General features: G+C 39.4%; 4 protein-coding genes across 4 annotated transcripts; 3 read left to right on the forward strand and 1 right to left on the reverse strand.

Moving 5' to 3' along the window:
* Positions 1-52: 52 nt before the first annotated feature.
* Positions 53-1,285, reverse strand: TOT_010000620 (molecular chaperone DnaJ; the record flags this gene model as incomplete). The annotated part of the gene is made up of 6 exons (XM_009691165.1): positions 53-171; positions 289-429; positions 647-783; positions 867-966; positions 1,029-1,130; positions 1,174-1,285. 6 exons carry the CDS (start codon positions 1,283-1,285, stop codon positions 53-55), a joined length of 711 nt encoding a protein of 236 aa, XP_009689460.1.
* Positions 1,286-1,680: 395 nt separating this feature from the next.
* On the forward strand, positions 1,681-5,197 carry TOT_010000621 (minichromosome maintenance protein; the record flags this gene model as incomplete). The annotated part of the gene is made up of 14 exons (XM_009691166.1): positions 1,681-1,744; positions 1,824-1,942; positions 2,035-2,759; positions 2,795-2,864; positions 2,928-3,246; positions 3,389-3,535; positions 3,637-3,791; positions 3,876-3,997; positions 4,169-4,240; positions 4,316-4,400; positions 4,482-4,679; positions 4,756-4,965; positions 5,016-5,091; positions 5,142-5,197. 14 exons carry the CDS (start codon positions 1,681-1,683, stop codon positions 5,195-5,197), a joined length of 2,418 nt encoding a protein of 805 aa, XP_009689461.1.
* A 461-nt stretch (positions 5,198-5,658) lies between these two features.
* On the forward strand, positions 5,659-13,458 carry TOT_010000622 (flavin-containing amine oxidase; the record flags this gene model as incomplete). Its single annotated transcript, XM_009691167.1, has 9 exons — positions 5,659-6,364; positions 6,419-6,479; positions 6,525-7,848; positions 7,948-10,165; positions 10,649-11,203; positions 11,331-11,421; positions 11,644-12,712; positions 12,764-13,114; positions 13,327-13,458. The coding sequence occupies 9 exons, from the start codon at positions 5,659-5,661 to the stop codon at positions 13,456-13,458; spliced, it is 6,507 nt and encodes a 2,168-aa protein (XP_009689462.1).
* Positions 13,459-13,939: 481 nt separating this feature from the next.
* Positions 13,940-17,024, forward strand: TOT_010000623 (DNA replication licensing factor; the record flags this gene model as incomplete). Its single annotated transcript, XM_009691168.1, has 8 exons — positions 13,940-14,317; positions 14,401-14,811; positions 14,844-15,090; positions 15,195-15,300; positions 15,423-15,628; positions 15,775-16,075; positions 16,154-16,244; positions 16,473-17,024. The coding sequence occupies 8 exons, from the start codon at positions 13,940-13,942 to the stop codon at positions 17,022-17,024; spliced, it is 2,292 nt and encodes a 763-aa protein (XP_009689463.1).
* Positions 17,025-17,862: the final 838 nt, after the last annotated feature.

Raw genomic sequence — 17,862 nt, forward strand, 5'->3', positions numbered from 1 at the left:
ACAATGATACTGACATATAAAATTACTGATACAGTCTCTACTATACTTAAGTTTATTTCCTCTTGGACTTTTTTGATTCTAATCTTTTCTTTCCATTATCTTCAAATTCTCTTCTTAATACGTTGCCGTGACCGTCGTCTTCAATCTCAACTACCTTCTTATGAACAGTACCTAAAACATTGTGGTTAGGGTAATTTGTTACTTTAATACAATTTGTAACATTAGATATTTTTTACGGGTTTTAGTGTTTACACAATAACTGCTGAAATTAAGCATTTGTATACATACCATCTGCATTTTTTGTTACAGTTTCAGTTCTTTTATAAACCTTGTTGTTTACGATCCTGGTGGTTGTCGACGTCGATGAGCTCGTTCCCCTGTGCCCAGAGCTCGATGAAAAGCTAGAAAATGACGAATTCTTAAATGCACCTAAACAAGATTAGAGTTAAAGGACCAGAACCGTTGACATCAAGAATACTGGTGGTATTTATGTAACAAACAATAAAGGTACTGGTTTTTATGTTAAAAACAGTATTAATAATTGTTACAAACACTACTTGTACTAATTTTACAATTCGTTACAATAACGAATGATCCATAGTCACCAGTTATTTAATCGTTTACTATCTTATTTATTTAAACTAACCCCGGGAAAACCCTTCGGAAACCACCAAAGGAGTAAAACTTGAAAAAAAATCTGGCCCATTGTCATCAAAACACCCAAAATCGTCGGCAAAAACAAAATCTCTAGGATTTCCAAGATCGATTCCAAATTGCCATGGTCTAACAAGTCGAATAAGGCGAGCGTATTTAAGCACATACACATTCGATGATGTGCACAGCTGTATGAATAGCACAGTACTTACCCTGAACTAAAAACCGACTGAAATATCTTCATAGCATCGTCGAAGCCAAAATCTTGTCCGAACCCACCGTGGCCGAAATTATTATTAAAAGTGGCGCTATCTAAAGTCGGCGTTAAAGAGGAAATTAATGAAAGCGTATCTGAATCTTAAACATAAACTTACTGTCGTATTCATAACGCTTCTTCTTATCTGACAACACTTCATAGGCCTGGGAAATCTTTTTAAACATTTCCGCGTCCTTTTCCTTATCCCCCTGGCTCTTATCTGAAAGTCGGATTAGTAAATCGGTATGTAGCCAATTTCTTACCAGGGTGATATTTCATGGCCAGCTTACGATACTGCTTTTTAATTGTGCTTTCATCTGCACCGGGAGATACTCCCAGGAGCTTATAATAACCGGAAGGATCATTGGATACCATTGTGATCACAGATACAAGTCAAGTATAATACAGAAAACGATTTAAACCAAGTTCAATAGGAACAAACAAAGTATAAAAACATTTTAATCTTGAAAGATAAATTACTACATATGGGTATTAAGTAAATTTTAAATTTTACGTTGGGCTGATTTTTGGTACCACTTCACGCAACCAGATTCCAATGTGTTTACACATATTCTATTCTTCCATTAATTCTAGTCCATTTCAATGTTTTCGTATCATCAATTTAACTTTTATATCTTTTTAAATCAATTCATTGACTCAACTAGATAATATGTATATTAAACTAAAATTAATTTAAATTTTAAGTTAAAAAACTCCAATATTGCCTCCAAATATTAATACACTGAGGTTGAATTCACAAAATAACTAGAATGTCAAGTTCTACTGACGTTATTAGTGTCATATCGCAGCTCTATATATCCGATCTAGAAATAGGTAATTTGCTTACATAATAGAGAAATTCACACATTAGCTCAAACACATTGGATTATCCATCACCAATGATGTTATTTAGATGCTTCGGAGTTTAAAAAGCGTCTGGACCAATGGGTTAACTTTTTTATGACGCACTGGAATCTCCTAATAGAACCCGTAAGTTTAGACAGAAATAACGAGTTTGTTGTTACAAATCAGGTTATATGTAAACACACAAATAAATTAACTTGAAATTATACAATTATATGCCTATTTATGGATAATAAAATTGGTGGATAACAGCCATGTAGGTCAAGGAGGAATTTTTTGAAACGCACGTGTTAAGACTAAATTATGAACAGCTGTTAGAATTGGACGTGCCGCCCTCAGTGGAGGCGTTTAAGAAGGATTTCTATTCAACTCCAGAGCTGACGCTTTCAGCAATGTCGGCCTCTTTGCACATTTACACCTGTTACTACCTCCGGTCAAACAAAGATGACACTGAGAAAAAGAAGGAAGAGAGCAGTTGCATGTATCTGAATAAAATAAACAACGTTGGCTTGAACATGAAGATAAAGGACTACTTGATAATTAACAATGTAAACAACGAAAATGCAGTAAACGATAAAGCTAATGCAATTTACGATGCAATGAAGAAGGAAGTGGCTGACAATGAGCTGAATAACCTGTTAAACGGAGAAGGATTGGACAAATACATTCACTTCAACGAAATTAAAAACCAGAATGTGATAGTGAGAGTGTACAACTACAAGCCGGTGACGAAGTTTGTAAACCTGAGAAGCCATACAGTGGGATGCGTGGCCTCAATAATGGGCCAGATCATCAGAATAAGTAAGCCGAAGACGCTGGTGACCTCAGCACTCTTCACGTGCTGCAAGTGCGACAAGAGCTTCTTCAAAAGGTTCAAGATGGGCCTGTTCGATCCCCCGACGAAATGCATACAAAAAAGCTGCGACAGTAGATTCTTCATAATTAACAGGCACTACGTTATAACGACAATCTATCAAACGCTAAGGTACCTCATAAAGATTGCGATAATGATGGTTGTAGGTTGCAGGAGTACATGCTGAGAAACAACTGTATGGATACCTCAAAGACAAATTCAGTACTGGACATACAAGTAAGTGTGTAACAAGGCACCGGACTTGATGTTATTAAAGGCAAGGTTAATAGATATTGGTAGGTGGCAGACGATTTGGTAGGTCGGTACAACCTGGGAAACGTATTAAACGTAATCGGAATAATTAAAATGAACACGACCAGTAACGTAAACCTGTACAAGGACAACAAGCTGATATACAAAATGTACCTAAGCACAGTGTCAGTGAATGTGATAAGCAATAAAAACTGCATAATCGTCAACAACAACAGTGGCTCAGGAGCCAGCGAAAAGGAGGACTACAACACGTTCATAAAGGACATATACTACAACGAGCCGAATAGGTTTTATTTGGTGGCAACATCGCTGTTTCCAAGCTTAAAAGGAAAGTATTATCAAAAAGGTAACGAACGACATAGCATGAAGGAGGAACTATATAAAATAGTAGATACTGTATTGTACTAGCGTATACTACAAAATGTATTGTACTAGCAACTAGTTATTCAATAGTAGCATTGGTACAAATTTAATATGTGTTAATTTAGTTGGACTATTACTGAGTTTGCTGGGAGGAGTCAACATCTACGACGAGTATAAAAACATTAAAAAAAGAGGCACTATTCACGTGTTATTGATAGGAGAGCCAGGAGTAGGAAAGAGTCACATGTTATCGTGCATATCAACGTCCCTAGGTATGTCGAAAGATATAGATAAATCTAGAAATATTAGCTTAAAAAACAGTAACACGCACATTCACAAACACACAAACAAACACACATAAAAATAACAATAGGCAATCACATGGTCAGTGCATCAAATATCACAAACTCGGGGCTGACAGCAGGACTAGTAAAGGATAACAATGAGTTTAACCTGGAGGCGGGAATACTTGTGCTATTAAACAATTCGACGCTCTGTATAGACGAGTTGGATAAGTTAAACTCAACGGTAAAGGATTAGTGATATTCACACCTAGCTAATTAAATAGTGCGTTAACAAGTGGTTAATTAAACAGATAATGACGACACTTAGGACATATTGTTGGAAGTAATGGAAGCGCAAAGAGTTAGCATCGCAAAAGGAGGAATAGTTAAAACACTTAAGGCACAGACAACACTAATATGTGCAGCAAATCCAATTCACTCTAAGTTCAAGTTGGTTATGTAGATAAGTGAATATTGTTAGCTAATGGAAAACATTTAAATATTACTAAGTACTAGTTAACAAATATTATTCACAATGTTGATTAGAAAATTGTAGTATATATAGGTACACAAGCATAAATACAGTAAAATTATATTAGTTAACAATTATTATAGTTTTAGTAAAAATCTAGTGGATAATATTAAACTGTCGAAGACCCTGTTGAGTAGATTTGATCTCGTTTTTCTTTTGATGTAACTTTTTATTAATAGTTATGACACCAGTATTTGGATTAGAAGTTAAGCATGTAAGGATTAATGAATAAATAGAAACGATAAAAGCGATTACGATGATTATTATGACGTTAATAAAAATGAGGAAACGGACTTGATAAGGAAGTTGAAGTCATTTACAGTAGGTGATCGGTAAAAGTAGAAATTGTCAATTATAATCCATAGTAATAGTATTAATGCTAAAAGTAGCAATAATGTATAGAAATACGACTTTTTGAATAATATTCTCATTAATGAGTATATTGAATACGGAAGGAGGTATATTAATCCAACGTTTACAAAAGAAGCGAAGGAAGAATTAAATTTATTCTTTAAAGAACTGATAGAATTGAATAAAGATAACACAAATATACTAAAATTAACGACGAGGCAACTGCAAGGACTAATAAGATTGTGCCAGGTAATAGTAAATTAAACAAGTGTAGACATAGAGTAGGTATATAGGAGTAATAAGTATCGGTAAACGGTAAATGTAGAGCCGGGCGAGAGGAGACTTAATGAAAGTAGTAACAAAGGAACACGTAAAGGACGTTGTCGAAGTGTTTAAAAACACAGTGTACTATCCGACCTTTATGAACATATTTGAAAGCAGCAGTGTGCAGAGCATAAATGATAAAAAGGGAAAGAAGGACCTGATTAAAATATTCATAAACGAGTTAAAGACACTGCTAAATAATAAAACGGGAGTCATACCGAATTACGTAAGAAAATAAGACAAAACATAACGGATTTATAGGAAATGTGCCAACTGGCAAGAGATGTAATCAGTAAAAACAAATCAACAATGGAAGCAGAGGAGCTAGTATACAGAGGTAACTCAAAAGCTAAGAAATTATAGTTAAAAACTAATGATAATTGTCAGTAAACAACCTGGGATACATACTGAAGCAGGGAACGAATTGGAAGACGAATTTATAGCATTTTATAATTTAAGTGGCATTAGAAATATCCAGTAAATAATTATATAAAAAAGTGTGTAAAATAAGGAAAACTCGTAAAAAGAGTAAAATGTGTCAGGAGGATTCCAAGAATGACACTACAACAAGAGCAAAAAGGAGCAAATAATTGGATTTTATGTAATATATATGGCCTCGTTGGAGAGCAAAAAATTAAACAGTAGGCAGGGGCACATATTGATGCTATTTTAAGCAGAAAATATGAAGCGGCTCCATGTGTAGTTCTGATCATGAAGGAGAAATTTTAACACAATCACAGACCTCCAATTCATGAAATTGAAACCAAAAACACTTAATACAAATTTATCTTCAATAATCAAAACAAGAAGATGGTGAAATTTAATAATTTGTTGTAATTTTAAGCAATATAACTAAGTAATAATGATAAAAATAAAACAAAGAGGAATTAAAACTACATAAAGTATGAACGAAGATGAAAAATATAAATGGTTATTTTTATATATTTCATTGACGGATAAACAGAGAGAAGAGTTACATGGTTTACTACCTTCAACCAGTTGTACCATAGGCAAAGCTAGGGAAGAAGAAGTAAACAAAGTAGACTTAAGCAACAATTCAACCAAGGAACAAGCTGTTACAAGAGCCAAAAGAGAACTCAAGAGAAGTAGAAGGGAGTTGGAGTCGGAAAGTTCTAATACCTTAGAAAGTGAGAGTACTTGGAGCAGAAGCAGACTGAAAAGGCGCAACAGAGGTTCTGAAGTAAAAAATGAAGAGAAAGTGACCAGAAAAAGGAATACCGAAAATGAATATTTACTAAAATTAAGAAGAAAGACCCCGGAAAATGATGAAAACACACACAAATACACATCAAATTCATCAGATTCGCAAGGAAAGGAGGCCGGTATAAACAGTGAGAACGAAGAGAGCAAGGAAAACAACCCCGAAACGCAGGAAACAACGTACTCGAGGATAGTCGACTGGTCAAAAATAAACGAAAAGGTAGCCCTGAGTAACTACGACAAGTACATCAGCCCAGCAAACATAGTTAACGTCCTAAGAAAACTGAAGAGCAGATTTGAAGTGGAGTACATATATCCAATATGGAATAAAACAGGAGTGTCAATGAAGCTGAGAATGCGAGTAATATTGGCAGCAGCAACCACGGATAGTGGAAGGGAGGAGGATCAATGGAGAGAAGACGAAGACGATGAGGAAAGGCAAGAAGGAACCTCATCGAAATACGACTTAAAGAGCAGAGAGCCAGTGGGCAGCGAAGAATACATGTACCTGCGAACGGAGCTGGCAGCGCTGAAGGACGCACAGAAGAGAGAATGGATAAGAAAGCTGCTCAAATGCCGCTTCCTGGAAATGACATTCCTGATAAGAGACGGAGGGATCAACGCAGCATACAGGTCAGCAATAGACATGAGGAACTACTTCTACTCCTTCATGGACAGAAGACTGAGCAAGAACAACATAATAATACTGACGGAAAGGATCGGGGACACGAGCACGTTCAAGTACGACCAGCCGAGGTACTTCGAGAGCAAGGACGAGATACACATGACGAACACGATACGGCTGCTGAAGCTGGTGAACATCCTGCAAAACAAGTTCAACAAGGACTCGATCATAGCGCGCAACAAGTACAGAACGGTGATGCTTAACTCGTCGTACGAGGACGTGCAGCCGGAGGACCCGACGAAAACGCCAATAAGAAAGGTGATCATAAGGTCAGTGAGGTCAATCACGACAGGAGAGAGTCCGAGGAAGAAGTCTAGGCAGAAGGCGAAGCGGATTGCCGTCGAAAGCACAAAGGAAAGTACGCAAAAAGCGCCGGATAAAAAACAAATAGCGGCGACTAGTCCGCGAAGCAAGGACTGGGACCTGGAGAGGCTGAGGAGGTGCATAATAGACCCGCCTCCGCTTCCAGAGTACTACACGTTCTCAGCGAAGTCAGAGCAGAGGAGGCAGGCAGGAGCAAAAATGTCGAACAAAAATCATGAACTTGTAAACAATAGTGATTGTAACAATGTAGATGAACACAAAAGTGCTATCAAGAGCAAGGTTACCAGCAACACAGCTGAAACAGGCGGTAACAACACAAACACAAAAGACACACATGAAGGCAGTAGTGTAAACAGTAGCGGCTCAACAAAGAGGAATAACACACAAATTCACGCGAGCACGCTTGACACACAAAATAAAATCACGGCTACAACAAAGGACATTGGCACTGACACGGACACTGACACAAACGTTAACACAATAGTGAGTATGCGTAACAAAAACACGAATAACACTGCTTCAACCAATAAAGATAGCAGTAATACAAACACTGCTTTAACCAATAAAGATAGCAGTAATACAAACACTGCTTCAACTAATAACGCTAGCAGTAATACAAACACTGCAGTTACACATAGTAAAACTACCGCTCGAAACACGAGTGATGAGAGTAAAAGTGAAGTGTACGACTATAAACATTTCGGTGAAATAGAGGACAAAGAAAAGTTTGACGTAATAATAGTAGGAGCAGGAGTAGGAGGCCTGGGAGCGGCGAGTTACCTGAGGAAGCAGAACCTGAAGGTGGGAGTGATCGAGGCGAGAAACAGAATAGGAGGAAGAATGCTGACGACATACTTCCCGAAGGTTACAGTAAAGCACGAACACGAAGAAATGTGCGCCCACAACGGGGAAAGGCAGGAAGGGAAGGTCGAAGTGAAAAGGAATTGCAGTAGGTGCCACGAGGAATGCGTCAACCTGCCGGAAATGAACATAGACCTAGGGCCGAACTATTTGCACTGCAACAACGTGTTCTTCTCGTCGAACAAGGGGGAGTGGAATAATGTAAGTAGCGCAAACGGGCTTACTGGCGGCGGAGGTAGCATTAGTCGCATCGCAAACCACAGTAGCAGTGAGCACGACAGCAATGGATCAAAGCAGAGCAGCAAGGAGGAAGCTGAAAGGGGAAGTGGCACGTTTGGGTCAGACACGGCGGACATGTACGAGAAGAACATGCTCTTCAACCCGTACAAGGACGTGAGGAACAAGAGAGGGATAGATAAGTCGATACTGGGTCTGGCGTCGATGCTGAGGCCGTACGTGGGAGACATCTCGGGCTTTTCAAACTGGGAGCCGACACTGTACACGCACTGGTACAACGAAACGACGGGGAAGAAGCTAAACTTTTTGTCAGTAGTCAAGGTGAACACGGTGGTGGACCACATGCTGCTGAGGACGTCGAAGGTCTTCAATAAGCTGACGCACGAGTTCTTCACGGACTACAGGTACGCAGATAAGACGATTGACACAGCAAGCGTAAGCGGCAACGAAGATCGCAAGGAGGAAGGTGAAGCATTTGTTGCCAGTGACGGTAGTAGCGTAGTTGCTGGTGTTACCAGTAACTTTGATGGCGTTACTGCTAATGACGTAGGTGTAGGTGCTACCAGTAACTTTGATAGAGTTTCTTATGGTGAACGTAATGGCGTTGACGCCAATTATGTGAGCACTAGCGACGGTGATTTGACAATTATAAAAAAGCACATGGTTAACAGCCCGGATTTAAACGACATGACGACGACGACGGCAGCAACACTCGATGACAATCACGCCAGTTTTAATAACAACTACAGTTTTAGTTCAAGTAGCGCTTCAGACGCAGGAAATGACACTAGTAACAGTGTTATGGATAGCAGTAAAATAAGTGGAGTTGAAAGTGTTGATTATAACAGTGTTAAGGTGGAGGATTATGAGAACGAATCAAACGAGGACGAAATTGAGGAGGGCACTGAGGACGACAGTGAATATGAAGATGAGCAAGAAAAACGACGACAGCAACGTCAACAGCAACGTCAACAGCAACGACACCAGCACTATGATCAACAACGCCCACAAGGACATCAACAACAACTTCAACACGATGATCAACAACAACTTCAACACGAACAACACAAAGTGCAACAAGAACGATCACGACCAACCAGACAACGCCGACAAGTAGAGCAACACGAAGAAGCAAATACACCTACTGCAGTGACACAGCAAACAGCTGGTATCAGAAAGAGCACAAGGATTAAAAAGTTGAGTTCGTTTATACTGTATAATGAAAGTTTAAATAGGCCACTGGAAGAAAGAAATAAAAGTAAAGCAGCAAAGAATGAATTTAGTAACACGGAAGGAAGTGAGGCGAAAGAAAAGAGAATAATATGGAGTAAAATAAAAATAAGAGGAATTGAAGAATTGATAAAACAAGGAAAAAGTAAATTCCTGAGTCTGTGGGACATATACATAGCAATCTACGTGGAGTTGCTGGAAGAAGTGAAGAAGGAGCTCAACTACGGGTTGAGTGAGACGGAAGAAAAGCTGTTGTTCGCAATAATGCAGTCGCGGCTAGGATATAACTCAGACATGAGGGAGACGTGCACATCGATGTGTAAGCTACCAGCGTCGTTTAGCCCACTACATTTTAAGTTTGAAAAAGTAAATGAGTCAGAAAGGGCCGAATCGTCAGTAAAAGGAGACGTGCCAGTGAGTAATGGCATTGAGGATAGTACTTTAGTAGTTGGAATTAGTAATAGTGGCGGCAGTGGTACAGGTATATCCAGGAACAGCGGTGAAGGCACAGTTGGTGCACTAGAGGAAAACGACGTGGAAATCAGGCCCTTCAAGATGAACGAAAGGACGCTAAACAACTACGTTAGGAACATAAGGAGGCAGTTTGACAAATATACGAAGCTGAGTGTATCGAGATTTGACGGCAAGTCTGATTCAGACAAGCTAGTGATAAACGGCTGGGGATGGCTGCTAAACCATCTGATTAAAAATATAAAAACAAGTATATACCTAAATACAAAGTTGACGAAAATAAAAATACAGGACGTGAAAAAGGCCCATAAGGGCAGCAATGTTAAGTCGGAGGAGAAGAAGTCGGAGTCTGGTAACGCTGAGGAAGACGTTGGGGACTACAGTATTGAGTTGACAGTGAGATACAATAGGAACTCCACCACAAGGTTCAATAAGGTTGACAGGGACGCACGAGTGACGAACTTCACCGACTACACGTTGTATGACAGCGGAGAGGATGATTATGGTATGAGTGTAGGCCACGACACTGCTTTTAGTATTGGTGGCCGTATTGCCGGCTATGCAGCTGGTAGTGCTCCCGGTAGTACTGCTGGCGATATTGGTAATAAGTTGGAAAACGCTAGTTTAAACAGTCTTAGGCACATGGATTTAAATTGGATTGGAAAGGGTAAACTGGGGAGAAATATGAATAAGAAGTTACAAGGAGAAAACCTGAGTGTGCACAAACAAGCGGAACAAAAAAAATTGGAAAAATATGAAAAAATAGTTAACCTGCTGCAGCAACATCAACAAGAACAGGTGCAACAAAGAAAATCAACCAGAAAACTTCGACAAGAACAACAACATCAACATCACGGGGGACAAGAACAAGAACATCAACATCAACAAGAAGAACAAGATGAAATAAAAAGGATATACGCTAAATATGTGTTGGTGACTGTGCCGAATTCATTGGTGACTGAAATAGAATTTGAGCCAAAACTGGATGAAAATAAAACAAAATCGCTAAGGAACTATGATATGGGATACCATAATAAGATCATAATGAGGTTTAAGCCGTGTGACGTATTTTGGCCAAAACAGGAGCTGCAGTTCAACTGCCTGGATAGCTCGTTCCAGTTTATGAATTTGGACGCATACGGAAAGAAGGGGTGCCTCTTGGCGCACTCGTTTCCGCCATTTAGCAAGTGCTTCATAAAGGTGTCGAAGGAGAAGTTGTTGATGAGGTGCCTGGAGTTGCTGCACAGAATGTTTAGCCTGGAAAGGAAGGTGTACCCAGTGCAGGTGTTCATAACGAATTGGAAGTCGGACCCGTTTTCGAGAGGAAGCTATTCGTACCCAACGAAGTACGCGAGGGATGAGGACATAATACACCTGAAGTCGCCGCATCCAATAGGAGACCCAAAGGTGTTATTTTCAGGTGAGCACCGATGATTAGGACCCTGGTATATAGTGTGAAGTTACCAGTTAGTACAAATAGATAGCAACAGTACTTATTACAAACATAATTATTTAACAACAGCAGGCATCGGCTAATTAATATATAGGCGAATACATCAGTAACTCATACTACCAGTGTGTCGATGGCAGCTACGACACTTCAATAAGAGCAGCAGAGGATATATATAACCTAGGACTGTTTAACAGTAGAGGAAGTAGTAGCAGCAACGATAACAATAGCGTCAGTAACAACAGCAATAGCAACGACAACAACAATAGCAATAATACCAGTAACAATATCGCTAGTACTATCAATAAGAGTAACAACCAAGTCAACAGCTGCAATAACAACAACAATAGCAAGAGTAACAACCACGTAAATAACAGCAACGATAACGATAATACTAAAAACACCAACAGCAACCAAAATAAAAACAGTGCCAAGAGTAGTTCGGGAAGTAGTAGTAGTAAGAGAAAATGCATTAAAAACAGTAAAAGTAGTAGTTGTGACTCGGAACTGAGTAAAAGAGTAAAGTATTTAGATAATATATTGAACAATGATCATGCGGATAGTTTCATGGGAATACCAATACCACTGCCATCGAAGGATTTACTAGGGTACTATCTGACAGACGGATCAGATGAGTTGTTCTCAGACGATAACGACTTCATAACATTGCCAACAAATCTAGAAAGAACTTCAGATCAGTTAAGTGAGAAAAGTAAGTTTGATAGAGATAAGAGGAGCGTAAGGACGAATAAGGAGCCATGTTTGTTTGATTCTGATTGTGAGGATCACTATGATACTGAGTTGGAACGTGGCAGCAATAAAAAGAGGAAGGTATTTGAAGAGAATTACACGTGCATAAATAGCAGTGGTAACACCGGTAACACTATCACTAACACTAGCACTAACACTAGCACTCGTGGCAGTGCCAAAACTAGCAATGCCGCCAATACTGACAGAAACGACAACCGAAACACCAGCACTAACACTGGCATTAACACTAATGGCAAAACTAGTAGAAATGGTAGCAGTAAAAACAGCACTAACACTAACACTGGCACTAATGGCAACACTGTTACTAATGGCAACAGTAAAAACAGCACTAACACTAACACTGGCACTAATGGCAACACTGTTACTAATGGCAACAGTAAAAACAGCACTAACACTAACACTGGCACTAATGGCAACACTAACGTTAACACAAGTGAAAGGACTGGCAAGAGACAAGTATCAGATAAGGAGAGTAAGGAGCTGGAAATGCTGTTAATCATCAAAAGCGTTTTCAGTGAAGATGAGATACACCTTGGAAGTTTGCTGGAAACGTACGGAAAGTTCGAGGAACTACTGGTTCATTTGCTACAAGAACAACAGATAAACAAGCACATCTATTATTCTAACGTCATAATGATATCGCTGCTGACCACAATACTGCAATACATAAAGTTTAAAAGGGAGAGAAAGGAAGAGGATGACGGAAAGGTGTGTGAAGAAGACGAGGAGAAAAAGTACGAGAGTGAAAAGGACGAGAAGAACGGATTCGATCAGTTGAATAGGAAGGTGTTGAGTGAGTTGAGAAACTATAAGAATGAAAGGGTGCAGATAAGAAATCAGCAGTTTTCAAGAAAAATGGTAGGAAACATGTCGAAGTTGCTGGGACTGAGACACGACTTTCTGTGCTACCACTGCCTGAGGGGAGGAGAGGTGATCCTGTGCGACACGGAGGGCTGCGACCGGGTGTGGCACTACGACTGCCTGCCGAACGCATTTAAGCCGAAGACCAGATACAACCTAAACGACGCCAAGCCGGAACTATGTGGCGCACCGAGCAAAGACGAAAGCAGCACGTGGATGTGTCCAATATGTTCAAACTTCCCAATTAAGGTAGGCAGTAGCGTCGCTAGTAGTTGTTAGTAGTTACACTAGCAGAAGTAGTTACAGCGATACCAACATTAGTACAAGTAGTATTGGTTGTATTAGTAATAGTTACAGTAGTGACTATATTGGCAGTGGTAGTTACACTATTAGTTACAGCAGTGGTAGTTACACTATTAGTTACAGCAGCAGTAGTCGCAGTGATAACAGTTGCCGTTCAGAGGGGAGAAAAGAGCTGTAGCAGAGATGTGCAGTTATACTGGATTCGAAGAGGATATTGGTGGAGAGTAAAGGCCACAATATCAGTCTCACTTCAAATATACAAAAGGATCCAGAACCTTAGTAGCCAATAAGATTTATAATGTTGTAACAATAAATGAGTGTATATAGTAAGTAAATGAGGGGAAATAGGGGTGACAGTAAGAATATGAGAAAGTGATGTCGTTTAACACAACACGAAGAAAAACATTAAAAAAGGTAAACACATTAGAACAATTTATAAAAAATTAAAATACGAACATGAGAAGAACAAGAAGGTAAATATGGAATGGAATACTTGAATAAATAATTAAATTAAAAGATATAGGGGAAACCAGCAACACACTATAACACATTTGGATAAACAGGGTGGTGAGGAAAAATAAATAAGACAAAAGTGTTTTAAAATAAAAATAAAGTGGGCCTGGGAGAAGACGGAAGCCCAAAGATAGGAATTTAATCGTATTTACTCTGCGTTTGGAGTGTTAACACACCATACCCCAATTGTGACTTAAACTAAGAAGAAAACCACTTTTATAAATTTAATATCACCCTTGGTATTTGCGTTAATCTAAGATGCTGGGATTGCAGGAAGGAAGAGTGTACAACACCAGCTACTCAAGAGCGATTAACGAAGAGTATCTGAAGTTGCCGAACAATCTGCCATCCCTAGACAGCGTTTACACGTATTTTAGCACTTTTCTAAACGCGTACTCCTCTAGTTCACTACAGCAGGGAAAATTAAAAAGGACGCTGCTGGAAAACCTGAAAAACAACAACTATTTGTTGGAGCTGAAGCTGGACGACCTCTTTCAGTTCCAGAACGTGGTCGACGGCGCCACTGAGCGCGAGGAGGATTCTATGACAAAGCAGCTGCGAGAAGCGAACAACGAAGAGGCAAACAACCTGAATCAAAACAAATTGCCCTCATTTTACGCTCAGGAGCTAGTTAAGGTAGGGATTGGAGGCCTATGCTTACACATTTTAGATATAGTATAAGTAAAAGCAGCATATTAGCGTAAATGACGAAAATGTAGGTTTTAACGGAGAGGCCGCTGATATACCTGTCCACAATCGAGAGGGTGTGCTACGACGTATGTAAACTGCATCTAAACTCGTACAACGTCCATGAGGAGAACGACAGCTTCAACTTCATACAAATTAACCTGCTGAACACGTTCTGTAAGCCCACGAAGATAAGGAAGCTGCTCTCGAATAAGCAGGAGAGGTTCGTGGTGGTGCCAGGAATCATAATCCAGGCGAACAGAACGCAGCACAAGATGAGGCTGTGCACAATACAGTGCAGGTTCTGCGGCCATAAAATGAAGCTGGAGGTGCCGCTGTGGATTTCGAAGCCGAACATACCGAGAACGTGCAGGTACTCGAGCGCAATAAAGAGCATGGGAAACCAGAACGCAGAGCAGCAGCTGGGATGCCTATCGGCGCAGGTGAGTCGGATCGCAAACTTACGCAAATTTAGAACCCGTACGTGATAGTGGTCAACGAGTGCCAGTTCGTGGACGTGCAATCGCTGAAGATCCAGGAGCTGGCGGAGGACGTGCCCACGGGGGACATGCCCAGGCACCTGCAGTTAAACGTCACGCGTTACCTGTGCGACAAGGTGATTCCGGGCGACCGTATATACGCCCATGGAGTGCTCACGAACTACTCAAACACAATCAACGGTTCGCAAACAGGCCTCAACAGTTCATACCTCCACGTGCTGGGTGAGTTAACAGTGTAAATATTCATGGCTGGAGTGTACGCGTATGTATACGCCCTTATAAGTATATATCATATGCCACAATGTTAACTAATAATCAACGAGTAGGCATACAGAAGCAGAATGTATCTGAAAGTTATGAGTTTGATATTGACGAAACAAACGACTTAGTGTTGCTGGCGTCACAGCCGGACATACATGACCAAATATTCAAGTAAGTGTACACAACACACATACATGCATACTATTGTTATTGGTACAAATAACAATAAATACATAGATAGTGCTATTTCCACAGCTATTGACTGTCCAATTGATTCTAATAAACAAATTTAGGTCAATTGCACCAAGTCTGTATGGTCTGGAGGACGTGAAAAAGGCGTGCGCGTGTGCTCTATTTGGTGGGACGAGGAAGGAAATAGGAAACGGAACTAAGCTACGTGGAGATATCAACGTCCTGATTCTCGGTGACCCATCAGTAGCAAAGTCGCAAGTACTCAAATTCGTAGATTACATAGCTCCAATATCAGTGTACACATCAGGTAAGTGATTTCACATAACAATATTACAATAACAATAATGCTAACAATAAAATTATTAATAATGCTAATATCAACAATATCAATACTAACAATAACAACAACAATACCAATAACAAATATAACAGGAAAGGGAAGTAGTGCGGCAGGTCTCACAGCGGCAGTGGTGAGAGACAGTATGGGAGTGTTCTCACTGGAAGGAGGAGCAATGGTGTTGGCAGACGGCGGAGTGGTGTGCGTGGACGAGTTTGATAAAATGAGGCCAGACGACGCAGTGGCAATCCACGAAGCAATGGAACAGCAGACAATAAGTATCAGCAAGGCAGGAATCACCACTGTTCTGAACACGAGGTGCTCAGTGATAGCAGCAGCAAACCCACTGCTAGGATCATACAACAACTATCAGGACAACAGCGAACAGCACGACTTCAAAACTACTATATTATCGAGGTAATGACACAGCTATTAGTAATATATAAGACAAGTCTGTCAATGCATAAAGTGACAACGAATAATACATTGTTGTAGATTTGACTTGATATTCATGTTAAAGGACGCCGAGGACGTCAATCATGATAAAACACTGTGTAAACATATACTTTCATTACATAATCAAAATGTAAGCAATTAAGTAGTTATAGAAGCAATATTTAGAAGGTAATTATAAGATACATATACAATTATCTATATATGTAATAATGTATGGTATAGTATTATGTAATAACATACGGTTCAACATATATAAATATGTATGGCACAACATATATAAATATGTATGGCACAACACTATCATAACTCAGCACTTAAATCAGTACAAAGTAAAGTAAAATAACTTAAACTTGTGTAGAAAAAAACAATAACTGGGCCCATAAGTGCAACTAAATTGAGGAGATTTATCCAGTACAGTAAGCAAGTGGTGAATCCAATGTTGTCGAGCGAAGCAAAGGATTCACTGAGGAACTACTATGTTCAGAAAAGAAGAGAATCCAGAGAAGATAAGAGGTCGAACATAAAAAAGATACCAATCACACTGAGACAATTGGAGTCGCTGGTGAGAATATCAGAAAGCCTAGCAAGAATGGAGCTGTCACCAATAGCAACAGAAAAACATGTGCAGATGGCACTGCAGCTGTTTACAGCATCGACAGGAGAGTCGATGAAAATGGTGTTAAATGTCGAGTCGCTGTCGACAGAAGATCAGAAAAAAGTTAAGACGTGCGAAGAGATGATACTGATGAGGCTGAAGAAGGGACAGAGAATAACGAGAAGGTTCCTGCTGAGCGAATTACAGAAACAGTCAATGCAGCTGCAATACGCACAGCAAGCAATCAGCGTGCTGATAAAGAAGGGAGTCTTACAGGAAAGAGGAGACCTGTCGCTGCGAAGAGTAACCAACTGAGTCTAAAATTAATGTTTTTAATGTCATGCCGATAATAATATACTACACACAGCGCATATAGTAAACCAGTAACAGGTAGATAATATAAAGGGAATTATAAGTGTACTTCAGATAGAATGAGAGAGCAGAAGGCTAGATAAGTACACAAAAAATGAAAATAGAATACAGGCAGGAATAAAAGGATAGGAAGTTAGTGGAAGGATCGGGTGTGAAATAAGTTAACAAGGACAAAGTAAAGTTAAATGTGTAAAAAGAATCAGAACGACAGATAAAAACAGAAAAAGGAAATGAACAAATAAAAACAAGAAAAAAGAAGTAACATGAAAAAAATAAGGTATAAAAATAAAATAATATAAAATGGTAATAAATTAAAGAAGACCATAACAAGCGCAAAGTAAGAAAAATTTAAAAGGGTCGAAACAGTTATCAAATTAAACAGAAGTGTAATGGACGTAAAAGTATCAAAAGTCGGACAGGGTGTAAAGTAAGTGAATAAAAAGGGGAATTGGGCTAAAAGGAGCCCAGCAAAAAAGGGAGCAGATAAAAAAAATTATACACACCCGAAGTTTGAATAAAACTGGAGACTGAAGGGCCTATAAAGGCGAAAACGAGATCATGTGTTGTAGCTATGGTGCAGTGACCGCCCCATTAGACGTCCAAAGTGGCCAATTGCAATGCTATTTACTTTAGTTCGACTTTAAGCTTAACGGATTTTTTTCAAAAAAGGCCTGTAAACTTAACCATAAGTTTATTATATAAAATACAATAAGATAATAGCTGCTATCGGGTGTGATATTAATCTAATCCGTTTAGCTACAAATAATTTTACTGTCGATAT

The sequence above is a fragment of the Theileria orientalis genome, chromosome 1, assembly GCF_000740895.1.
Source record: "Theileria orientalis strain Shintoku DNA, chromosome 1, complete genome".
NCBI lineage: Eukaryota > Apicomplexa > Aconoidasida > Piroplasmida > Theileriidae > Theileria > Theileria orientalis.